This window comes from Coccinella septempunctata, chromosome 1 (assembly GCF_907165205.1).
Source record: "Coccinella septempunctata chromosome 1, icCocSept1.1, whole genome shotgun sequence".
In the NCBI taxonomy this organism is placed as follows: domain Eukaryota; kingdom Metazoa; phylum Arthropoda; class Insecta; order Coleoptera; family Coccinellidae; genus Coccinella; species Coccinella septempunctata.
The window spans coordinates 34,082,360-34,109,988 of record NC_058189.1 but is presented as its reverse complement, the minus strand read 5'-3'; the positions used below and the strand labels follow the sequence as shown (position 1 = coordinate 34,109,988).

Sequence of the window (27,629 nt, the reverse complement as noted above, 5' to 3'; positions counted from 1 at the left end):
AATGAATTATTGCTTTATTCTGCTTGTATGTCTCATTTCAGTTGCTAAAAATATAAAACAGTTTTACATTAAACTAGGCCTTGATTGCAATAGTTTATTTTGTATTTAATGCTGGGAATACAGTGAGTATACCAATTCAGATTCTCAGTGAAACATCCAAGTTTTACTTGCTTTGGCATTCAGGTCACCATATTATTTTTCACAATTCGCTGGGTTAAACTTGGGAAAACATATGCAAAACAGAAAATTTGAGTTGGATATTTTTGGAACAAACTATGCTTGCGCACCGGAAAATTATAAATTACATGCGATGGCCCATCTATTCAGGAACACTTTCCAACAAGTAGATTCCAAATTTCGTCATTTACAGTCTTGCTACCTTAAAGAGTGGCAAGTGGTATCAGTTTTTTTTATTTCCGAAAATGTTGAATATCTCGAAATCCTTTTTTTTACCTCAAATGACTGTTTTTACTTTATTTTTTTATATTTTTCTTGAAAATCTAACCCATAACTTGTGTACTGATTTTAGGCTACATACACTAACTGTCGAAAAAGTACAACCTACTTAATCAATTTGCAAAGAATATTCATTTGTAGTTTTGATGGAAGATCTCACTTACCAGCCCAACTTTGAACACCCTTTTAGTCAAACTTGTCAGAAATTCTCTCTTCACTGGATCTCTAGAATCTGAAGGCTTGAATCCACGTTGAGTATCAATGACACATGAAACAGTTTTCGAACGTCTCAAATTGTAGTGATTTTCGTTTAGTTGAAAATCACTCGAAGTAATGGAAATTGGCCTCATTACTCTGCAGCTGTTGAATTCCGAAATTTGTGAGTGGTTTTCATTATTCGCAGTTGCTTATCGTTGAAATATCAAAAGAATAATGGTTTTCTCTTCAAAACCTTGTTTTGATTTGAAAGAAAAATATCAATATTTAACTATAAGGTTAGATAAAACATAATTTTTTGATTATCCGGGTTATATACATGGTGAGTTTTTGCCGTATATATATTTCAACAGTAGGTTCCTCCATCTGAATAAAAGTTTATTTTTTTTACCATTTACCAAAGACAGCTCTATAGAAACCATTAATTCGCTGACATACTCATAGCAGGTTTCACAAAACTTTGATTGCCCGATCAACGATTTGGCAGTCACTGGATATTGAAAACGAAATTACCGAAACTTCTTCATTTATGAATATATTGATGAAGAAGCAATTAAGAATTATTGACCAGACGTATAGATTTTGATCTGAATTTGATGCGAGAATGATATTGTGACTGCTGGCGACTGAATTATCGAATATAAACAAATTGACGTTTACCCACCAATCAAGCGTTATTCCCCGATCAATCTTTGTGGAATTGGAGGCAAGTGAGCAAAGAGAAACGTCCAAATTCATATCTTCATTATTCAAGCAGGTCAATTTTTATTTCAAACATCCACCTCGTTTAGTGTTCTTGATTATTTCAGTTTCCCAGGCAAGTTTTTCTATTTTTTCTTCCGTAGAGCTCGTTTGTAACAGCCGAAAATTTTCTTGAGAATTCTCTACAGAATTTTGGCAAGAAAACGGCAGAAATTATTTTGTATGCAACTGAACAGTGAATTGTACCGGAATTCGTATGCATCTGCAGATAATTCACGGTACATGAATTCACTAGTGAATTCTCTAGAGAATTTTCAGCTGTTGCGTGTTGCAAACGGGCTTAAGAAGGTTCTACGTTCTACGTATGAAAAAGAATATGTTGTGATTTTTTCAATGATGAAATGGCTGTCAATCTGACATTTTGATTGAATTCAGATACGAGTTGAGTGGGGGATCTACCTCCAAAGCCACCAGATTCGAAACGTTGGCAATGCATAAGAAATCAATTTCTTCAATAAAGTTGTCCGAATTGCTGCAAAACTTGATTATGGTGATAAATATGAATCTATGAGGAAGCAGCTACGGATTTTAATTGGGAGAACGTGCCTATAAATCGCTCTAACATTATTGAGTTTGTGTCTGAATTTGAAGAAACGGTTTCTATGAAAGATGTACCAAAATTTGGAGGACTGAAAATTTCTGACGAAATATAGGTACCTATATAAATGTTTTGCTGGCAATTGTAGAATATCCCCATATACGGGGACTAGCTGAAAAGGGATTGACTATAAAAAATTAATATCTGGCTTTCCCCAGAAAGCTACAGGGTGATTTTCGGAATTCATAGAAATATTGGCATCAGACGCAGCTTAATTTTATTCTAGAAAATTATTCGGTTGAAGAAATACTAAAGTTTATGAGTAATCTCCGATGTAACCAAGAACATAAACAAACGCCTCCTAAATATCAAAAATTCTTGAAACTAGTTTTTATATGGAAAATATGAAATAGAGATAATAGCTTAGGTCCCTAAAAATATAATACATCTGCGAATAAATCATAGAAATGGATTTTTCATGCAATGTATCTGGAACTGGTTGGAGAGAAAAATGAGGAGAAGAGAAGAGAATAGAACCTTCTGTTGAAATTTTTTACATACAATTTGCGTCACCTAGTAGGTATATAAAACAAAATAACTGAAATTTTTATTACTAACGTTACAACTTGATAAATGTAACAAATTTGGTGGGTAAATAATACATATTGTAAGAAAAGTGAAACAGTCTCACGAGGAATTTTTCTGAAAAGCTTGTTGCAATTGCGTATTATTTAAGTGTAATCATATTTTATTTTAGGAAATAAATGAAGGAAAATGCAACTATGGATCAATGTTAACTTGAAGAATTCATTGTAATTTCTATATGAGCTACTCATGAATTTTATATGGAGGGAGATATGTGCTAATTATGTGTTGAATTCATTTGAAATTTATTGTGAAGTATGATTCGTTGAGCAAAACTCACGAGTGTATTATGCTACAGTTATGTTCTAAAAATGAAATATTTTCGGACGTCCTTCATAATCAACTGGTAAACTAATGTGATAGGCGAACCTCAGTTATGATCCTTAAAAGCAATATAAACAAAAAACTCTGATGTGTCGATAAAAAATTCTACAACCACTCACAATATCGATTTATGCCTACGGATTCTATTCGGACTGAACTCTATAGATAAATATAACAAAAGAACAACATGTCTGAGCTTATTGGCATCGACGAGAACATTTTTCTTTTTGGCCGTTAGCCAGCTTCGCACGTAGTCAATGCAATTACGCCATTTGATTCACGGTCAATGGAAACAAATTCGAAATGAATTTTATAATCCTATAATCGTCTGACTCGGCATCAAATCAATCATTGAGAGGAATCTCTTAACCTAGTCGGAACAAATTGAAACCGTTGAAAAATTAATTGTCTAAACCTAGGGAAATACTAGTATTTTTTATCTAAAAATGAATTTCGCAGCTCAAAAGCGAATAGGGGTCAAGCCAGCTGTCAACTTGTTTTTCACATACGAATAAATAAAGCGGCATGTGCGATGTTTTCTGTGTGAATTTTATGTATATGTGTTGAATGCCAGTGAGTAATTTATACTTGCGGGGTTATTATAATGAGCAGTGAATATTTTTTTGGACAAAAAGGGCAATGGTGGCAACTATTGTGATAAAACTCCTCTGCCGGAAGGGGTTTCCATCTTTGAAATTTCAAATGCAACTACTTTTTCTCACTCCAGAAAAAAATGATTGTCTATCAAATTAGTCACTTTTACGTAGTTGCTGTCAGTAAATATCGCACAAAGATCATTATTGTAGTATTCAATATTTCGTAGAAAAAATGCTCGATTAGGTATATTTCTATTTCGAATTATATATTAAATATTGAACGAGAATTATATGTACATATACCTATTACTTAGTGAGCCAAGCGATCTACATTTTCAGTCGATCCATCTTTTGCCACGAAATCAATTTAAAAAAATCATAAGCGAAAAAAATGAATCAATACGATCAACCTGATTTATACACCGTAGTGATGTTAGTCCAGCTTGAAGGACGACTATTCTTCCAAGCTCAATATCGTATATCTGACGCCAGTCCGTTAATTTTTTTCCCTATTTAGATTAAGATAATAAGCGAATAATAAGCTTATTATTATGATTTATAATCCTTGATTTCGTTCAACGTTTTTTTTTCTATTCAGAATATTTGAGGGATTTCTACTCCGGGAGAAATAGTTCAAAATAGCCGGTCAGGGAAATTCATGGATTAAGTAAATAAAAGGATCAATAAAATGACCTAACGTTTTTTTCATACTAGATGCCCTAGCCCCAGCTCCAAGGATTAAAATGAACCACCACTATTCTGTAAACGATGGAGTGTATGTTTCTCATATATTTTCGAATGTGTAAAACTGTAAAACGGCTGGCCAATATCATTGATAGAGGAATGTATCCGATTTACTCAGAAAACAGAAAATCCAAGGATCAAAACGAACTGGAATTCTGCCTACGATGGAGAGCATGTTCCTCTTATTTCTTATGAAAATTTAAAATGACCAAGAAAATGTATATCCATCCATTCCATCAATTTTATTGAATGGTTTTGAATTTTCGAAGAAAAAACATGCGCTCCATCATTTTGACCGTTGGAGTTGGGGTTCTAGGGCTGTCAGAATGTAAAAAAAAAATTTCTGATTATATTCTGATACTTTCCTCCATCTATCAATGAAGGAGAAAAATGAAGAATATGCGCTTCATCGTATATTGAATAGTTCATTTTGATCCTAGGAGCTCAAGTATGAACAAAAAATTATATTAGGATATTTTATTCAACCGATTATATACTCTAGCCATCAAATTCCTTGGCTGCTTATTTTGAACTGATTTATCTTCTGAAGAAGGAATCCTTGAAACATTCTGAATAGAAAAAGTTTACACACATTTAATAAAAAAAACTCATTCATTAGAGGTATAAAGTAATATCATGAAATTTAAACATTCCCAATAGATTTCAGTTCAGAGATATTTTCAACAGAACTCTATAGATAATTTCATAAAATCGAATCCTATAGCGTTTCCCGACTACAGTATTGTGTCAGGAAAATTATACCGCCATTTTTACGATTCCGATGATTTTACAGATCCTGTACCGGGAAATCACTGGAAGTTATGTGTTCCGAAAGATGACCGAAGAGAAGTCCTTCTCGAAAACCACGACCGACCGACCGATGAACACTTGGGAATAGCAGAAACAAAAGTTCGCATAGCTCGCACCTACTATTGGCCAGGAATGTTCCGAGAAATTGCCAAATATGTCCGAAAATGTAGCAAGTGTCACCGATACAAGGTTCCACAGCAGATACCGACAAGGAAAATGCCTTCCTATGTGGTGGAAGAACCATGTGAAAATGACAGATTCTCCAAATGGATGGCATTTGGGCCCATGAGAACAACTGTCCAAAGAGGTGTATACCAAGCTTCCAAGGAAGATGGAGTGAATTCCCCAAAGTAGGAGTCAGTCCCCAGAGCATTCTTGAACTTTGATAGGGAAATGCGTTCACCGAACGCCAAATTTTCAACCGAGAGTGCTAACAAGGAGGGAGAGGATCACACCAAACCGAATACCGAACCGCAAGTTGCTTGCCATGTAAATAACCGTAACCGTACCGAAACTTTTAAATTGGTCCGAACTAAATTAACACGAGCCTTCGTCCAGCAAATGCACTATATCCTACGACGTAAGGACTGGCGTCATAGGATTGGAGACCAAGTGTACCGAAGAGAGCATCCCTTGTCTTCTGCAGTGAAGGGAGTTGCGCCAAATTGGCTCCGAAATACTCCGGACCATATACTGTTATAAACGTAGTCTCTCCTGTGGTGTATGACATCAAGGATGGCAGTGGTAAGGTTGTCAGACACATCCACGTAAAGGACCTGAAATCCCCTGGGATTGAAAGGTATATACCGTTAAGAACCTGACCGAGTAATTTTCCAATTCGAAAATCCGAGAAGGCTGTCTTCTTATCGAAATGGTGGATGCGCCAACCGTCAGCTTCAAATTACCGTTCGAGTTCATCAGGTCATGAAATAACGCCGAGGTCAATAACCCCGCAGCTTTCACAGGCTGAGACCGACATTTAGAAATACCGCAACGATACACAGGGGGGTTGAAAGAAAAATAACACTTCGTTTTTTTTTGTTGCCGACGAAGGAGAGGGATGTGAGGAGGCAAATTTTTGCTCCGCCACAAAAGGAAATTTCTTCACCGATACTTTCATAATAGGAACTGACAATCGGAGTATTTCGGAAGAAAACCGTTAAATTATCATAGGGGGATTTACCGATTGATATTATGTCATTGTTTTTCACCGACCAGTCCCATATTTGTAGCGGACACCGTATATGTCTTTTGTTTTCAGAACTCATATATTTTAGAATTCTTTCCGTTCAACCGTACTTTCTCTGACTCGAAAAAGGTCTTTCAACTTGTTCCGTTTTTCCTTCTCTTCAATTGTTTCTGTCGCTTTCCGAGCCCATTGATTGACCGAACAATTTGAGTTTACCCAATGGGGGAATAATTTGCCCATAATGGGGACAGTTTTCCGCGGAGGGGTACCTACTTCTTCGAGTTCCGGCGCTGGGGGTCAAGATCGGTATGAATTGAGATCGAGGGGTGAGTGAGTGACGACCGCGAGAAACAGTTTTCCGAACCGAACCGAGATTATAAACTCCAACGCAAGTAATTTGTCACATTTATTTCTGCTTTATTGCACCCTTGTAGAGTGATATTCTCTCTAGACTTTTTGCTTGGCTGAAAATCCGAATTAACCGTAACTTAATCTAGCCATTCCCTGCTGTATAGATTGCTTTCCGTCACCGTAGGGTGGTATTTGGGTTCCAGGGGCCCGATTCTCGAATGTGTAGGAATGCAATCCTATAGGAAAAAAATGACATTTCCCATGGAATTTTCAAATTCTGTATTCTCGAACTGAAGTATGGGAACATATTCCTTTACATTTCAGAGGAATTGCTTCCTATGGTTTTTTCTATGGGAATGAGCTGTTTCCAGTGGGAAAATTTGACGTTACAGGGTCGTTTTACGTTTATGTTCTCATTTCGACAGTTTCGCGAATCAATATTTTTCGGAATTTAAGATTAGGAACATATTCATTCATTGAATTTTTTGAAATGTGTCTGGCTGGTCGCCATCTACACATGGAACGAGCTGCGATGCAAATTCCGTCACAATATTTTCTTCACAAACGTCGACAACAGAAAATATTCAAAGACATTTTCAACTCAGGGAGCTCCAAAATGTGACTTGAGGAAAAGTAATCATCTCACCGTAACGACCATTTCGGAAATATTTCCTCTGAATTTGGATGTTACAGTTTTATATCGAACATATTCTTTTTATCACATTTTATGATTATTTACCCTTTATCCTGAAATATTCTTTTATATGTTTGAGAACAAAACAAACAGTAGAGAATATTCAGCGTATATTATCATTGTAAACGAAATTATTACACAACAATTAACGAACAGGCTATGTGACAATAAAACAAGAATCTGAATAGTAAATAGTTAAACTCAACAAGAAATAACATTTCAACAAACTAATCTGAAAACTTAATGCTGACTTAATAATATATGTACATATATAATTATTTAGTATATGCCTTTTCTTCGCCAATGACCTAAGTCTCTCAAGTCCTCAGACGCCTCCATTATTTCAATCAGAAGTTTTTTCTACTCCTTACTGATACTGGCCCCTCTTCGATCTCTTTTATTTCCGTTTCTATCCATCTTTCTTCGCTGTCTTATGTATTATGAACAAGTAGTAATAAAAATATATCAAAACACTTTGAACACAATACTGAAGTCATGAAGTTTTCATTCATTGAGTTCAATGTCAAAATAATATAACCTCAGAACTACATACCACAGAATATATTACATATTACCAACATAATTTACATCTTTTTCATTGGTGTATTCGTTAAAGGACAAGAAACTATCATCGACAAACCTCACTATGTCAATCCTATGGGAAAAACTATTCCATCGAATTCGAGAATAGGTATCACGTCAAATTATGATTTCCTATGGGAACTGAAAACATGGGATCATGTTCCTATAGGATCTAATTCCTACATATTCGAGAATCGGGACCCAGGAGGAAGTTGGGCCCCCTTACTTTTCCGATACTTTATTATATTAATATTTTACCATTTCGTCCCGATTCACAACCGTTTGAATTATAAGTTATAGGTTAGATTCCCCGAGCATAGAGTTGGGAATCCATAACCGTCAAATACCCTCACCGCCGGACTCTGTGGCCGCTGTAGCCATCTTGTAGTCACCCAGAGAGAGACCATAGATAAAGGATTATCTTATATTATCTTTATCTATGAGAGAGACTGAGAAACCGACAGCGATAGAGGGCGTACTCCAGCTGAACTGGTGACTTGTCTTAATCCCGTTTATTTTCCGATACCGTTCATATTTTTCCGAACTTCATTCAATTGTGACTTGACTGAATTCAGTTCATTTTCCGAAACCGTACATATTTCTCCGAACTTCATTCAATTGTGACTTGACTTAATTCAGTTTATTTTTCCGAAACCGTTCATATTCCTCCGAACTTCATTCAATTGTGACTTCTGAATTTTATTTACTTTGTCGACCGTATTTTCCTGAAGCGTGACCGTACTGAGTCAACTGGGGGTTATTATGCCAGCCGTCCTGCGCCGACCACACCCAGCCGTTGACGTCCACGATTTATTGTACCTGTATATTTTCTTTTTGTGTACAGTTTATTTTAATAGAAATAAATAGTTGAGTATTTATTTTTGTTGCCAATTACTTTGCCAGTGAGAGTCTATTTATTAAATTAATTTCATCTAGTAGTTTAGTTAGAAGAGGTAAGTACTCTTTCTGACGCCTAAAGACCGTTGAAAAGCAGATACTTAGAAGACGCTACCGCCCCAGTTTTCATCGATACTCTTCTCCACTGATACTCAAGTCTACCCGGGCTCTCTAATTACAGCAATACGACTCTTAAGAGATTCTGTGACAGACGTGGGGTTTGACTGGTTGCCCCACTGGCGCCCGAGCAACGGTAAGGAGCGACCAGAGTACGAAAAGTCTGTCACAGACTTTACTCGATGTATTCAGTTTTCCAGAGTCATCGCATAAAGGAATGTTCATACGCATGAACGCTCGTCCTGCTATGTTTATTGAAGTAGAATGAAGAATGAAGGACTTCTGCTCTCGATTATTGTGACAGAGTTGTGGATGAAAACAACTCATTTTGAAATATTGTATAGGGAAAAACTAGGAAAGTGGGATATTAATACAAGAAAAGGAATACAAAGTTTTCAAATTCGGGAGCAAAACTTCTTTATTGTCCAAAATATTTAAGTGAATACGAGTCCACTGCGAGAATCTCGTATGAGACTCGAGACGAGACCAAGAAAAGTCTCCTCTCAGTCGTCTCGTCAATAAAATATAAAGCCCCGTCTAGAAAACTAAGCTAGACGAGACGAGAGACGAGACTCTCGTGGGCATCACCAATGTTCAATAAAATTTCACGCTTTTGCAAAAATTATTTTTTGTTATTGTGGATACCTGCATTATTTCTTTGAAATCTTATTATTCTGACCTGACCACATAGGTACGTATTTCAAAAGGATTTTAAAGAAAACGCAAATTAATTCAATATCCTCAACTTTTGAAGAGCACTTTAGTTCATTTACCAAAACATTGTTGCTATTATTCCATTGAATATAATATTCAAAATGGATGCGTCTGATCGATCTGAATGACTGAAAATCTTTTACCTGATATTTCCATTTATCTGTAAACAACTCCCTGGACTCCTTCGATTCCATTTCTTTCTCTGTATAGTAATCCAGATCCGATATTATCTCACGAAGGCTATTCTCAATTTTTTTATTCTTGAAATCCCCTATTTCTTGAACAGTTGCCTTTGGTTCATTGCGTTTATTAACAGTACTAGTATCGTACAAAAACTCGTCTAATTCCAGAGGTGTCAATATTTCAACAGGTTTATAGTATTCAGGAAGCTCGTATGTTTCGACATTCTTTTTCAATTCCTGTTGGTTTTGTTCTTCAGAACGAGTTGGACAAGTTATCTTCAGGTTGTTTGTTTGTTCGTTTTTTTCTTCACGCTCATGCGATTCAGTTACTGCATAATTGTCGAAAGGTTCCATCGGTGTGAATGGTTTGCAAGAATTCGGAATCGTTGTTACTTCCGTATTTGTGCTGTCATTTAGAGGGCCTTCCTGGAAAATTGAAAAATGAGAAATTTGAATTTTTTTTCTTATATGTCTTCAATCATTCTGACCTATGATATATTACGCAAAGACCCAAATGTTATCCAATGAAGTTCATTTCGAATCGAAAATTCCAAGAATCACTGTAGCAAATACCTTTCTCTTACAAGGTTAATATATACAGGATGTCCCACGGTGGGTGGACATTTACGGAAAACGGATCAGAGGATTGTGAGAACTGTGTAAGCTTGCGCTTCCGATGTCTCTGAATGAGATATTTTCAATATTGCGACGTTGCCGCTTATGAGAAAAAATACAACAAACTTCGTTATATCAAATGGGACACCCCATTTATTGAAAAATTTTTCACTTCTTATCCATATCTGAGTATTTTTGTCTGGTACTTCCCTATGCTTTTTACAGATCATTATAAGTATTCGGAGATATAAACGGTTTTCTACAAAAAATTGCCACAAACATCTATCCAATGACATAAGCATAGAAAATATTTTAGGAAGCTGAATTTTTGACAATAGATCACTGAGGTCCTGAGGAAGAAATTCTCTGAAAATATCAAACAAAATGAAGGGTGCTCCATTTGAAAAAATCAACTTTTTGTCGATTTTTCATCGAGAGAAGAGACGAAACATTTTGGATCACCCTGTATATCAAAAACTATATTTTTTCCACAAGAAACTCATTCTCAGGATCTCAAAGTCACAGCGTTGAAATTTTTTTAGTCAGATTGATCAGAACCGTAAACCCAAACCCTAGTACTCAAATTTTCAGAACAATTATATGATCCGTCCTCCGTAAACGAATAGGCCACCCACCGTCGGACACTCCATATAATTAGATAGGTATATTTCATGAAAGATGAGGAAGTTCATTAATTTTTTTATTGCATTTTAAAGTTATCGATTTTTGTTCATCTTGAGTTCATAGGTACATGTGATAAAATGTTTAAGAGTATCATGTGCATACTTCAATAGGCAAGTTTCCTAAAACTCCAAAATCGAATTTAAGATTATTTATGGAAACCCCTTTACCATTAGTTATCCAACTCGTAAAGATTCGCTTCAAAATTCAGAAATTTCAGAAATGCACCTTCCGAAACTTAATGAACATTCGAATATGTGAAAGCTTGTGACGTAGAATGCCTTTACTAAAGTCAAGTAATTTTTGTTAATTCGATAACACTATTTTTTCCATCACAGGGCCAATTTGTGATTGAGGATAGCGTTTTCACGCCATATTAACTCTGTATTATAACCCCCTTTGGCCTTTTTTATTCTGAGTGAAAAGATTATGTAGAAAAAATTGTTTTAATTCACATTTACTAAGGTTTTTGATTGAACCTTCAGAATGATTTCAATTAAGGATGATAATACAATAATCTGGGATTAATATGAGCTAAAATAGCTATCCTTAACTTAATCACAAACTGACCCTGTGATTGACAAAAATAGTTCGAAAATCGGCAATTTTTGGGATTTTCATAAAATTCTAATTATTTTCGAAACGGTACATTTTTGCTGAACTAATGTTGGTGTCGATTGAAATTCATTCTGGGAGAATTCTTCATTTCCTGAAACTTTTAAGGGTTTTCCTCCCAATCTCTGAAACAATTAATGTCAAACAAAAAGTACAATTCAGAAGAAGGAATTTAACTAAATTCCGACTTCAAACTCGGAATTTTATTTAGTTCAGAACTTCTACAGGGTGTTCTACGACGACGTAGATTTGTTCCTGAATTACAGTTTGCTTTTATACAAATATTCAAATTCATATAATACTAGGTTTTTCCATATTTATCATGAATGAATGATTATGTACACAGGGTGTACATTGTTATTTGAGTTTTCTTCTATGAGAGATCATAACAATGATATGACAACCTTTTATAGACATGACATGACATGAAATGAATGTTTTTAGACATGACTTTTTTTTAGGTATATTCCGGATATTTCATGACAAAATTTCCTTCTCATATGTACTCGTAAGGCTATCTCAATGGACAAGAAATCAGAACACCCCGAGGTACACCCGGTGTACTTGGATGTTTCTTACATGAAGAGGTCATTACAACGGTGAGAAAACCTCATATAGGCTGCTCTATGACGAATTGGTTCATTTCCAAATACTGAGATATTGATGAGAGGATTCAGATTTCACAAAATAAACACGTTGTACTTCAATAAATATTGAACTTGATGTATTTTATTGAAGAAAATTGTCTAATGACAATGAAAACTTGTGCCGTATCGGAACAGAACGTTGAGGATTGTATTCCATTATGTTTTTATTGAGAAAAACGTAACGTTTACTCTCCTTTCTATTTCGCCATTACTCGAAAAATTTTCGTGGCACAGTTCAGCACAAATATGCAAATGTGACAGAAATCTTTTCACTAATTTTTGTGGAGAAAAAGCAAAAGTGCTGGACTAACTTTTTCTTGATATTCGATTTTCCGTGAAATTAGATGAACTTTCGTATGAACTTTTATATGTACCTATAGCACAATTTTTAACATCCATTTTTCTAAAAGTGCTAGACTGGCCCATTTGATTCATTTTGTGGAATGACTATGTATATTGGAAACCGTATGGGTTGGTGGCAGTGTTGGTTTTTCACATTCTCATATACATATTTAGCAGATTAAATTTTTAAATCAAAATTTGGATCCTTCAGTACCAAGTATTTAACTTTTGGAAATAGTTCAAAAGACATTCCCCAGGTTTATCGGTGCAATATGCGGTCTATCTGCTAGTCTGAAAATTGCACTATACCTACCTGCTATACTTCATTCAAATTTATTTTAGCAGTCGGTTGGCCATGAAATAATTTTCTCAAGTTTTTGTAACTAGAACGAAGTTAGGTTGGCACTCATGAAATGTCGTTAATGTCATAACGCCGTTGCTACAACTAATATCAATTTTTATTACGAAAATTCGAAAATACCGAAAGTGATTGAAAAAAGGGACAGGGTTTCAGGAAGTGCTATTTAGAATTCAGGTCAGCTCATTCAAATAGTTATACTCTGTTATTTTAAAATCCACAATACGTCAGACGATAGCGAACATATTCAATGTAAGAGAATTTATATAATGTTTCATCTGAATCTAAAAGACTTATATTTCAGCTGAATATTTCCACAATCAGAAAGATTGTGAATGAAGAGTATGACAAAGAATTTCCTTCTATTGGAAGACCCAAAAAAGTGGTGGTATTCGAGAATTTTATTTTTGAGTGAATTAATGCGAAAAGTTTACTACAGGATTTTCGATAAATGTCATCGGAGAATAAGTTCCCAAAAATGGATTTTTCTATTTTTCATTTGACTTGTCCTATACAATGTAAATGTCTTAAGGTACTAATAAATACCTAATTATTATAATTACATCAATGTATTAAGATGAATAGCCACAAATACGCGCAAGTTGCCCTGTTCCTTGTTTATTCATGTAAAATTTTTGTTCAACGGTGAAGTTGCATCTTAACTTGAAACTTCCTTCAACTCCTTTTACTTATATTGATGCAAGATGATTTTTGTTGAAGAATTTAACATTCTTATAATTATCTGTTAATTCCTTCGGGAGATACCCATTCCCAACCACTGCATCATATGCATTTCATCTTCGGGTTAATATTTTTGAAATCTACAAATGATGTAAGCCAAAGAAGATAACGAACATTAACTCTACTCAAGCGAGTGCATATTATGATATTATACTGATCTCTTGTATTTTCCATGCAACTGGATTCGGTATGCCTTCAATCAGTTTGTATAAACTTCAATTATGTTCGTCATATATTTTCCGAAGAGATTCGACATTGTGATAAAATACGTAATAACAGAAACTTTTACGTAGAACGGGCAACATAGCGTTGATTTATAACCCAAAAATGTTTTGACAAGCTTCATAACCCCACATTTTCGTACTATACAGAGTGAAATGTGTCAAATTTCCATGGCCAACCGACTGCTAAAATAAAGTTGAATGAAGTATACATATAGGGTTCAAGCACAGGATTGGTAAGCTAGGAGTTCCTTAGAAAGTTTCATTTATTATTACTTTTCTGTTTATTACTAAATTATTCACGAATATTCTCCAGCCATGAGATTGCATTTAATGTAACTTTAAGGACTTTTAGACGTCATGATCTTTTCATTTTTCTTTGAGAAGCATAACTAAATTCTCAGAATATGTATATGAAATGTTAAAATGTTCTAACTTTTATTTTGTTATGCCGGCAATTTTCATCACAGGGTGAAAACGATCGAGAGGAGTCTGATTAAGAAATTTTTTAATGATCTGGAAACTTTTTTTATATTTCTCTAAGTGAGCTGCATATCTAACTATTATGTTGAATGTTGCCTGCAATAATAATGAATTTTTTCTTGAAAACTTAAGTTTTAAAGATAAATCTTAATGAGGGAATGATCAAGCCTTAACAGGGAGGCAATGAATACAATAATAAGAATTAATTCAGATGCATACTACCAACCGATATGAATCTCAAGAAGTGTTATGATTTCAATTCATCTGGCCACTTTGCCACCGTGAGGAAAACTAAATGGAGCACGTTCCGAACGTACCGAAAAAGAGCAGATGCTGACCATCGTTTCGGTCTCATTTGACCTCGTCAGAGCAACACAGCTCCTTCTCCGATGGAAAAACGCAGGTGGGAGCATGTGCTTCCCACCAATTCTTCCACGCATGTTGTCTGCAATTAGCAGGCCAGCTTACTGAATTAGAGAAAATATACCTTTGTCTTCGTCTGGGTTTCAATCTGGGGGGATTGAACCGAATGTCGTTTCATACTGAATTTCTGGATTTCATAAGAGTTTTTATAGCTCAAAAACGCATCCTTCGAATGATATTTGATCTTAGTCCTCGAACATCCTGCATTCCATATTTTATATATAATTATGTACGAGTTGCATACAAAGCTTTATGTTCGATTGCAATGCAGAAATTTTATTTTCTGAAATGGCTTATTACTCAAAAACATTAAGTGTGCTTTTGATTTTCTTACCTTAGTAACCAGCGACCTTAGCAACCTTAGTAAACACAGTTGTTTACTTCCTTAATTTTATGACAAACGTCATAATAATCAGTAATGACGTGAACCGAATGAACTGCTGCCATCTCTGAAAGGTCAGCTAATTAATATGAAAAAATGTTAGTTTCCTACGCTGATAATTCTGCGCATAAACTAGAGTGACTTTGTAGCATAGACTAAGTTAATCTTTGATTCTGCGCTTGTGTGTGAAATTGATATGTCAAATGATCAACATTCGATTTCAAGTTTGTTTGTTCATTTTATTACAAGTTTTCGTTGGGAAGAAATATTGTTGTGTACCTAAATTCAAGAGCAACGAGTAAAAGTGAAAGAAGAGAGAAAAAATTGTCTGTTCTTATGGTTCCTTATAGAGTTATGGTTGGCATAATTCTTCAGAAACCGGACTATTAGGAATTCGAAGAATAATTCCTTTCTGATTACGTAGGATGTAGTACCAAAGAAGAAGTATGATTTTCTCATGAAGCGCTTGAAATCTTGTCCAAATTTGAGGTATTTCAGCTTATAAAAGATGGATAAGTTTCATTTAACTGATTTTTGTTTAATGGTCAATCATATATTCTATTGTTTTTCAATTATCATATGTGAACATTTCATCTAATAAATTGTATGTATGAACTCAGAGTATTATTTGTTACATAGTTGTCTCCAAATAAAATAAAATAAAATTAATTTATCAAAGCGTAAAGAGCGCTCTCGACAAATTAATCGAGATTAGTTTTCTGTCGTTTAAGAGATGGCGCTTTTCTTCGTAACAAAATTTTATCTGAGAGTTTTCCATCTATAGTGTTTATCTATGATAATAATCCAAAAAGTGGATAGTGCTGGAAAAGAAAGAGTAGAAAATTTATCCGTAAGCGCCAAATAATCTCTCTTACCCACTAAATCTGAAAGTGCTTATGAAAATATGTATGCGGCCTATAACAAGTCGTGTAAAACGAAGAAAATTGTAAAATCGATAGAAGACGAAGTATTCTGGCTTACTTCAATAGTGAATTGAAAGCTCAGAAAAGTTCTTCGCTATGGACTACATAGATGAATTGGAAAGTACTAAAATAAGTGTTGCCACCAGAATATTGGGCCAGGAAGTAGCTGATGCTAGCATCAAGAGTATTGAAAATCGAAAACTGTGCTTCCACTTCGAGTTCGACATCCTCAGGCATGCATTTTTACAATAACAAAGAATGTGTTTTTAATATTCACTACCACACTAATTCTCAGAAAAGAAATTCATAATTTTGCTTTTAGTTTGAAGTTCAATTATTCTTCCTTGAATAAAGTGTTGTTTGCATCTTTTATATTTACTTGACAGAATGATAGTGACAGTTGAGTCCAATAAAGTGGTGTCCAATAAAGTAGTCAATTATGGACACTAAACGAATTCATAAATAAAGTGTTTATGATTCAGTCGAACATAAAAATGATTAAGCTCATGGAACAATTCTACAGATGAGAAAAAGCATTCACTTGGAAGTATGAAAATTATGAAACTGTATTTCTAAATCGTCAATTGGATTTAACACAAAACTCTCGCAAAGAAAAATCGTTTAACCTAACTCCTGCCAGTTGAAAGCACTTGTATAAATACCTTTTTCAATATTTTTTCGAAATCAATATTTCTATTCAGAAACCCAGACAATAATCCCAATATAACTTCTACAAATAATAATTATAATACTTTGTTGGACAACATGAGATAAGAAAAAACATAAGAAACAAAACTTGTTTTGACTTTGCAGTACTGACAAAATAGTTTCGGAATGCAGTCGGCAGAGGGCGTCTAGATTTTTGGATTCTCCAATAGTACAAGAAATTCTTCTTTCGTTCGTACGGCGTGTAGTGTAGTGAATTAATTTGACGTTTGATGTCAAAAATAACACAACAGTGTTAACCCGGGTTTGCAAATAAAACGCAACCGTTGACCCACGGTGTACTCTGTGCTGCAAATCGAACGATCTGAGAAGCTACTACCAGTATTAGGGCCTATCAATTCCAAGCGTTTTTCCATCGGAGAAAGAGCTGGATTGTACCGACGAGGTCAAATGAGACCGAAACAGCATCTACTTCTTCGGTGGAAAGTTCTCCATTTAGTTGTCCTGACGATGGAAAATTGGCTATAGTTCAATTTAGATAGTAACACTTGTTTATTTTTATATCGGCGGGTGGTATGCATCTGAATCAATTCTTATTATCGTACTCATATTGCCTTCCTGGCTTCCTGTTAAGGTGTGATCATTCCTTCATTATTATTAGCTGTGTTCTTCGAAGCAGGCGAAGATTCACTTAATGGAATCGATTATTGATTCTTCTTGCTCTTTCCAGTTGGGAATCAATTCTAATCGACTCTGAATCGATGAATCGCGAAAAGGCCATCATTTGTTGTTTATACTTATAGTTTGATTTTCCCTATGAAAAAGTGCCATGAGCGACTCTTTCCAAAGACATCTAATTATCATGTGTTGTTATCATGTTGTGTTATTTTGAGTGTCACAGATGCCTTATCTAATGCTGAAAGCATCGAATTTCATTCGAAGTATTGATTTGTCCTGCTTGCTCTATTTTTATTTTGTATATTTCAAATAGTGTAACGCCAAAGCTTCAAAATGTCTTAAGTGAAAGCTATATAGAACTGATTAAGTAGGCACATAAATTGGCATGTTGAAGCTTATGACGTAACAACTAGAGGGTTGAATAAAATGAGAACAAGATTTTTTTTGCAAAACTTTTATTCATAAATGCTAAATTATATCATAAAGGGGGATATTCAAATAACATTCCTTGAGTTTTTTAAGCAGTTCTATATAACTCCACATGAAATGACATTTGAGTATACAGATGTTTCTCATAATTTCAGAATATGTGGAAGTGTGAATGATGTCGAATTGAAAAACTTAATTATCCCTGCAGAGCGTCAATAATTTGGCTAAAATTTGTTAAATGATGAACAAATTACAAAACGAATGCAAAAGAGTTGAATTTCGAATGGAGTGAATCAGCTATGAATGATTAAAGGCTGAAACGAAAATTCAACAAAGATTATCCTAATATTGCTAATCTCAATTCAATGCCAACGTCGTTCCATCTTCTTCGAATCCATACTCTTCAGTTTCTTCCATTGAAAAACTTTCAGATGAGCTAAATGATGATGTAGTTACCTGTCTTCCATCAGAAGATACTTCGTGTTTGACACTTTGGGTCACTTGTCGGTTACTCTCTGATTTCTGAGAACGGTTTTCCTCCACTATGCTCTCCTTGTTGTGCTCCTCGAACTCTGCCTTTTTCTCCAAAGATTTGATATGACCTAAGTCCTTGTGTATCTGGAAAAAGGACAGTAGAGTAAATACCAAATTTAATGTTCCCTGTTGCATGGAAATAAATAGATATCCGTACAAAAAAACTTTTTATAGATTGCTTGAAGTCATCATTGCCAGTAAACAAATGGAATCAGTCGTACACGTTGCGATGCTTTAAAGTTTTACTATACAGGGCGGGTTTTGCGCCCGACCACTTGCGCGGCTTTAGCCAAAACAGGATATTGAAATAACAACCCTCTACTTGTTGCACATCATTTAGAAGCTTTTATAGAATGCTCTAATATTTTTTAAGAAAAGCTAGAAAAAATTAATGTATCATTTATGAGGATAAAGCAAAAACTATTGATCAGACAATATTATGAATTAAAAATTAGATCTAATTACTGTACAGGGTGATTCATTAAGGATGGCCACCAGCTGTATCTCGAAAATCGTGTGTCCTATGAATCCAGCAGAAAACTCCAACCAATAAGAGTGATTTGAAATATTTTTAAGTTCGTAGTTTTTCGCTAGATGGCGCAATCTAAGTATCCCTTACATAAAATAATTGCGTTTTCGAAAAAATAAGTATATCCTAATTAAGGCTGGCAGAAAGTAATGAAACTAGAAGCTTTCTCTATTTCACAACATTTGTTCAGGTTGCTTTTCCATATTTTCACTTTTCAAGAGGTGGGGTGAAGCGTTTTTTTTAACAAAACATTGTAACTTCCGCAAACGTGACCGGATATTCATGCACACAGGCTCTTTTTTGAAGGTCATTTCAGAAACAGGTAATAACAACTTATCGAATATTTCAATTGGAAACTAGGGGCGTTATGTAGCAGCTTAATCTATTCATGACTTTTTCTGGGAAATTTCAAATGTAATAGTTTCAATCCAACTTACTGACCTAATTACCAATAATATTACCTATTAATCGAACCACAAATTCATATATTTTGTCGTTATTTGCATTTTATTACTTTTGGTAGCACCGCACGTTGCTTGGCAATATAAAATATTTGGAAAACGTCAGTTTGAATTTCTCGGCATGCTGTGTGTATTATTTCATTTCTTCTTCATCTCGATGCCTTATACACAGCTGACTTTGACTTACTTCGAATATGCCGAGAGGAAAAAATGTTAAGGTGGAGAGTCATAGGCCACCGTGGGACACCCTGTATAATTGAGAAGTTTGTCATGCACCTTTACAAGGAGTAGAAGGCATCCTAATGGCAATAATAATGCAAGCTAGTCATGAACAAGCGTAAGAAATCCCAGAGGAGTTGAAAAAAATCTAAACACAACTGTAGACCGGAATTGGATTCCTTGTCCACTCATCAGTAGTATTAGATACATCAACCTGAGGGTGGGGCCTTAAGCGAAACCGAGGGGTCGCTTTGAGAAATTTTTAAAAATCTCATCACGATGCGCCACCTGTCTCGCAAACACTGAACCAAACTTCACTTACTCTGCAGAGTCCTACACTCCTACAGTGACAACTCTACGGAAAAGTCGTTTGCCAATTTGATATTTCCGAGGTGCCCGGTTGGCACCTGGAGGAGTACTGTGTACTCCAGAACATATAAAGATAAAGCTTACCTCTGTAAGTGTTGTTTCCTCTGTGCTCTCGGCTTCAACTTCCTTGTTGCCTGCATCAACAATTGCGATCTGTTTATCCTTGTTAGCCATTATTTTGTTTTTCCGAAATATTAATTTCCGCTTATGTCGTAATCAGTTTCAAAAGACGAACTGAAAAAAAAACATCCTCGTCAAACATACATGTAGAATTGTTGTGGAAAACATTACATAACTTCTGAGATATTTATGATGAAATGATCAGGTAGGGTAACTTCCAACAACCACAGCCTGCTATAGTATAAAAACTGCAGTTAATCAGTATGAATAGCGCACAGAAATTTAGGCCAAATTGGAAGTACTAAGAAGGTAGTCAATATTTTTACATTCTAAATTTCTCAAGCGAATTATCAATATCATCTACAATCTTATACGGAATGCCTGTACAATAATCCACAATGATCCTTAACAGTAAATAGAAATGTATTCAATATTTACAATCCCAAACTGAAAAGCATGTAGTGCCTTCTGGCAATGTCGTGTGAGCTTGTGATTCTATTGAAGGTCAATAGCAAGTTGGTCGCCGATTTACCGCACTTTATGAACATGAAGTAATCCCACTTGGTTATTTTTATGCCTTTTTGTCTTGGTAGTAAATTTCTGTCAGCTACCAGTATCATGATGCTTTCTGACATGATTTCTCTTACAAAAAGATGAACTATAAGATGAATGACTATAAGAGCAAAACTGATCAATATGCAATTGTTAATATTGACCCCCTTTATATCATAATGACATAATGATAATGTCTAGAGACTCAATGTCAAAGGAAGTATTGAACCCACAGAACACTAATATAATTGAATTGATTGAACCTATGCTCACTGCATTCTATGCTCCAATGTAAAGTATTGGCGAATCCAACTACCGATGAGGGCGCTGCGACTTGTCAACAAACATGGCGGAAAATGAGTAATCATCGTGAAAACTATTGTGAAAAAAATGTTATCGTAGATTTTATTCTATTAAGAGATATTTGTGAAAGTAGTGAATAATTATGGGATTATTGATTGTGCTCGGGTTCCTCCAAAACTTTCCTGAACATGTTGGTGTCGTTTGATGAAGATTTTACAAGAACTTATATCCAGAAAATTTTATTCTATCATCACACTCACATGAATTATGTAATTTGTGGAAATAAATTAATGTAAATATTTGAGATAATTTATTTGGATGAAAACATATTATGCAGTTCAAAATGCCAACACAGAAATTATTTTCCAGCATTTACAACCAACTCAACAAGACCGCCTGAAATTTAATTCTACAGTTGTAATTTCATTAACGAAATTTGAAATTCTTGTCGAACGGTTTAATTATTTATTGATCACATTCAACTGCTTGCAAAATTCCAAGTCGAATCACCACTTTTCATTTGAAATGTTCCCAACATATCATCTCTTGAAGATTGCAAGTCCAGTAATGCATGTACAACTTCAGTTATGTCAGAAATTTAATCTCATATACTTTCTTTTGCTCAGGTTTCTGGGCACTATCAAAATCATGGAAATGAAAATTCGCATTGCCTTTCTTAATCGTCCAACACTAGAAAATTCATCTAGAACAAAGTGTCTACTAACCTAAAATTATAGCGAAAATTGGTAAATAGTTTCTCAACTGAATGACACTGATATAAATACTCACTAAATTTTTTTAATACCTATTTTTCTAGTCAGGCATCCAAAAAATTTTGTGAATATAGTTCACTGGTAACCGAATATGTAATGAAAATATCTAACCCAAAGAAGTTAAACTCAAGTTATTACTCACTTTCTAGGTTAGTGATTTGGCCGCTAGGCGGCGTTTAGATTTTTGGATTCGCCAATTTTGCCGTCACATAGGTCTGGGTAAGATGTCCAAAAACATGGTGTATGCACTGATTAGATTTTGTTTTTCCCGCTTCCAAAATAAGAGATAAGTTTCGTTTTTCCCACTGTAGGTAGCGCCGTTTAGGAATTGACAGTTGTCAATTGATATTTGAAAACAAATTGAATGCATTCCTACGACTTGCGAATGTGCTGTATTTATATGCGATTATTGGTGTGTGAAAATGTATTACTTTCGAGAAAGGTCGTACAACATTAATTTAATGAACATGTGGTTCAGTTTTCTGTATGGACAATCAAGAACTACAGCTAAGAATTCGGTGTTGTTGGACTATCACTCTTTGTTGTTGGAAATTGAGGAAGAGCCAAATCAGATGAACATTCGGGACGGATAGAGCTAACAGTTTTATGGCAACTTCAGCAATATTTAAACAATAAAGGAACTGTATTGAAAATACGTAATGTGAATTGTGAGCATGCATTAAGAAAAAGAAATACGTTAATCTGTTCGAGTCTGTTCTTCAAAATTTCTTTACAAGTATAGTGAAAATTGCGTTTCAGTCAATTGAATATATTGAATATTTTGCCAATCAACTGTGCTTTATTGAAATCATATTGAATTACCTTCCTCACTAATACAATTTGTCAAACAAAATTTATCTTGAAGAAAAATAGTAGTACTTCTTCGAATCCTTCGATAGTGTTGAAATATCGGCAGATTCGTTTTTACAACGAAAATTCAAGTGTAAATCACAAATATTCGTGCTGAGCTGAGAAAATAGTCCGGTTCATTTTTTTTTTGGATTCTTTGATATATCAGGAACACAGAGATGACTGTAATCTGTGATCGATATAAACGAAGAACAAAATAAAGCGAGAGAATATCATTAGATTTTCTTTCATAGAACAAGGATAGAACATGGTGGCGCCGCCACGAAACGAATCTCTTATTTTCGATTTAGTCTAATGTCATTCCATTCAAAAATTGACGAATGCATACACCATGTTTTTATATCGATTGAAATTTATTTTGGGAGGATTTTGCATCTCTTCACAAACCTTTTAGGGCTTTCACTCCCAATCTCTGAAACAAAATCAATTAAAAATGAAATCAACGATTTGCTCCTGCGTGAATTCTTGCACTAATTTGTCAGGAGCAAATTAACTAGATGTTTTTAGACATCTTAGGTCTGGGACACTATTCATAGTATGTAATTCCTTGCACACATTTATGCCTGATCATTTCTGCTTATAGAGCACATTGAACTGGAGTTCAATGATAGAGCACCGCCACCTCAGACTGGTTTCCTAATCTAAGACCGTCACGTGCTAGATAACCGTAGGCCTTCTTGCTTTTGTGAATACTCTTAAGGGGAAGTAGTACATACGATTCGAGATCAAGACGATCGGCATTGGCTGCTTTACGGATGCTACCTCACATACGAAAATGTGTCACATCTTTGAGCAATAGCCTGAATTACGTACTGAGTCAGTTGAAAAGTAGAAATTACCACGTGAGAGTTACTATTGGGCATATTGAATAATTTATCAGTTATTCCTGAATTTCACCGTAATTTGGGCTTATATCGCTATGAAAATCTTTGTAATATGTAATACATAAACAATTGAATCGCCGATGTTACCCCGTCGTTATTTTCATCGAAATATATTTAAAAACCGTCGAAAAATGATTGTGAAAACAAGTTTTATTGACACTAAAGTTCAAGTATTTTTTCTCATGAAAAAACAACTAAAGTAAAAAAAAAGAGACGGGGTGACATCTTTAATTTCAATTTGAAAAAAAAATCAAGGCTTCACGTGAGAAATTGAAAGCGTAAATTAGGAACTAGTGAATACCGTTTTTGAATGGAGATTCTTATGAGGTATTACTTCCCCTTAAAGGGTTTCGCCCACGAACAAACTTGCTTTTTTATTTCTCACATTAGAAGTAGGATTGAATATCTTCTTTCAAAAGAAGGAATTGAGGACCCGAATTCGTGAGTGTAAATCGTTTGTGTTTTGTAAGAATATACAAGAATAAGCCAAAATGGTCCAACGCTCCCCAGGAAATTGCAGCCATTTCGGTAATACGTTCTGTTGCGCAATTCGCAACTTCTTTTATACCAACTGGTTGCACAAATAACTATTGATCAAATTAGTTAACACATAAGATTTGAATCTAGACTTTTCAGAATGTGGACGAGCGATTAGTAGATTATTAAGTAAATCGAATATTGTCAAATAACAAGAAATTTCAAGCTAACTAACTAACTTAGTCGGAATAAGCCTAGTGAGAATTTTGATACTGGCGCTTTGTTATGTTTCAGAAAGATCGAAACCAATGGCAGAGGTTTGATCTGTTTCGTACTTCAATCCTAATGAAGGTTCACACAAAATAATCCCCCTCAAGGAAGTGCAATATCCTTGTTGAGCAATCCAGAAATATATTACCGTTGACATATCTCGAAAATCAGGTTAGGTTACCGATTGATGTTGACCAGAATCTTGTCAAGGAGGTGACAACTATGGAATGAAGGAAAACTGGAGCCAAAATTTATCAGCACTTTTGAAATCACGGCTGAAAGCGCTAATGAAAGTTTTAATGGTGGTATGTAACTGATTATCGATGCACTACAATAGTTACTTATACTTCATTCAAATTTATTTTAGCAGTCGGTTGGCCATGAAATAGTTTTCTCAAGTTTTTGTAACTAGAACTAGAAGGTAGGTTGGCACTCATGAAATGTCGTTAATGTCATAACGCCGTTGCCACAACTAATAATTATCAATTTTTATTACGAAAATACCGAAAGTGATTGAAAAAAGAGACAGGGTTTCAGGAAGTGCTATTTAGAATTCAGGTCCGCTCATTCAAATAGTTATACCTTGATATTCTAAAATCCACAATACGTCAGACGGTAGTGAACATATTCAATGTAAGAGAATTTATATAATGTTTCATCTGAATCTAAACGACTTATATTTCAGCTGGATATTTCCACAATCAGAAAGATTGTGAATGAAGAGGATGACAAAGAATTTCCTTCTATTGGGAGACCCAAAAAAGTGGTGGCATTTGAGAATTTTATGTTTGAGTGAATTAATGCGAAAAGTTTACTACAGGATTTTCGATAAATGTCATCGGAGAATAGGTTCCCTAAAATGGATTTTTCTATTTTTCATTTGACTTGTACATTTGACAATGTAAATGTCTTAAGGTACTAATAAATACCTAATTATTATTATTACATCAATGTATTAAGATGAATAGCCGCAAATACGCGCAAGTTGCCCTGTTACTTGTTTATTCATGTGAAATTTTTGTTCAAAGGTGAAGTTCATCTTGAAACTTCCTTCAATTCCTTTTACTTATATTGATGCAAGATGATTTTTGTTGAAGAATTTAACATTCTTGTAATTATCTGTTAATTCCTTCGGGAGATACCCATTCCCAACCACTGCATCATATGCATTTCATCCTCGGGTCAATATTTTTGAAATCTACAAATGATGTAAGCCAAAGAAGATAACGAACATTAACTCTCCTCAAGCTAGTTCATATTATGATATTATACTGATCTCTTGTATTTTCCATGCAAATAACTGGATTTGGTATGCCTTCAATCAGTTTGTATAAACTTCAATTATGTTCGTCACATAATTTCCGAAGAGATTCGACATTGTGATAAAATACGTAATAACAGAAACTTTTACGTAGAACGGGCAACATAGCGTTGATTCAAAAGCCAAAAATGTTTTGACAAGCTTCATAACCCCACATTTTCGTACTATACACAGTGAAATGTGTCAAATTTCCATGGCCAACCGACTGCTAAAATAAAAGTGAATGAAGTATAGTACCGTTTTATACAAAGTTGAATCAATATACCTATGCTCAGAACTTTATAGCCTTGACATATTAGCTCTTTTGAATTGTTTTAATATGATTGCAATGACCATGTTGGTTCATTTATTTTCGTTTTCTGGTGTAACAAGTGTACCTACGTATTTATGAATGTTGATCATTCATATTTGTGATTTGGAAGGCCATTAGCGTCCCAGGAAGCTACTCTAATTAACTTAGCCATTTTTAAAGCTCACAAGAGTAGTTAGAAGATTGAGGATGGTTTGATGCTTATTCATCATTTGAGTAATCATGGATTTTAAGTTTGATAGAAAACTTTCCATCATTGATTTTAGCGAATCCGATTCAGAGCTCTGCATAATAGGGTATTCGTTTTGTGTTTGTAGAACTTGAGACTATGTTCTTCCTCTCGACCTTGGTGAATTAGGGATGTTGGTTTGCTGATCGTTTGCACGACTACATTCTTGGTTTTCTTCTTTCCTTAATTGTTGTGCTGTTGTTGGCTTTTGATTTTTCGATCTTGAAAGGAGTTTGTATACTTGACATCCTTCATACTTAGCTGGATGATCACCTTCACATAATGCACATTTAGCTGGAGTTGATTTTGGTTTTGCACACATTTTGGAGTCATGTTGGTTACCGCATTTGACACACATAAATGGCCTATTACAATAACTTCTTGAATGACCATACTCTTGGCATCGAGTACATTGTATAATTTCTCGCTTTTTCCTTGGTGGTTCTATAGTTATTTTCATGTTCGAAATGAATTCTAATTTGTAAATATCCTTGTTATTTTCTTTGGGTTCTAAATCTACAAAGAATAGAGGAAGCGGAAGTTTCGATATTTCTTATATCTCTTATATTCATTATGTTTCTGATTTTGTGTCGCGATTTACAATTTCATCTTTTATTGCATTAGTAGGAACGGTGGAATGTAAATGCCGGATAACAATCCTATAAGCTCTTTCCTGCTTGATTTGATATGTGTGAAAAATGATATTTTCTTCCGTAGAAATCGAACGAAACTTCTGTATGTTTCCGGTTCGTTTACATTTATCTTAACGATATTGTTAGATATGGTTTTGGAATAGAACTGTTCGTTAGCTATAGCATCAGATAGTTTTTCAATCATTTCATTATAATTTGTAACATCATGTATAAAAATTGGTGGTGGTTTGAAGACTCTTTTAGATGTTTGTGTGGTATTTGTTTCGTTTGATTCATTGTTGAGATACGGAAATCTATTTTGTGTGCTGATTGTTGGATTTTCGAGAATCTCAGGAGAAAGGCACGAGCGTTTTGGTTTTTTGACTGTTTGCCAAGAATTCTTCATATTCATCGTTTTTGCTGTATGTTGTTTGATTTTATTTTATAGTTGTCCAACGGACAACCTTATTGATGTCAAAAATTTCAGTAAGAGAATTATTCAGCGAATTTTATGAATAAAATAAATTATTTACGGCCGGTTTCATAATCAAACCTAAAGCCGCTTTAACTTTAAAGCTTCCTTTAACCCTACTAAAAATGACAGTAAAGGAAGCTTTAAGCTTAAAGTGACTTTAAATTTGATTATGAAACTGGACGTTACTAACGTTGAAACAGATGAGTGTTGGAGAGATAATTTAACTCGCAGATAGAAACACGTGTACTAGCACAGCTGTAACGCAATTAATTTTTGGCAT

At 34.7% G+C, this 27,629-nt stretch overlaps 1 protein-coding gene across 4 annotated transcripts in view; it reads right to left on the bottom strand.

Moving 5' to 3' along the window:
• LOC123311634 overlaps positions 1 to 27,629 on the bottom strand; it is a 70,550-nt gene that overhangs the window by 38,380 nt on the left and 4,541 nt on the right. The window contains exons 2-4 of one of the 4 annotated variants that reach the window (XM_044895700.1): positions 20,218 to 20,367; positions 18,478 to 18,639; positions 9,779 to 10,243 (exon numbers count right to left, since the gene is read on the bottom strand). In XM_044895700.1, the coding sequence (XP_044751635.1) occupies positions 9,779 to 10,243; positions 18,478 to 18,639; positions 20,218 to 20,307 (717 nt within the window). In that variant the 5' untranslated portion in view covers positions 20,308 to 20,367. Of the gene's footprint in view, positions 1 to 620; positions 829 to 2,897; positions 3,131 to 9,778; positions 10,244 to 18,477; positions 18,640 to 20,217; positions 20,368 to 27,629 lie in introns of those variants that run through there. The other 3 variants (XM_044895704.1, XM_044895709.1, XM_044895711.1) reach the window with 3 other exon arrangements.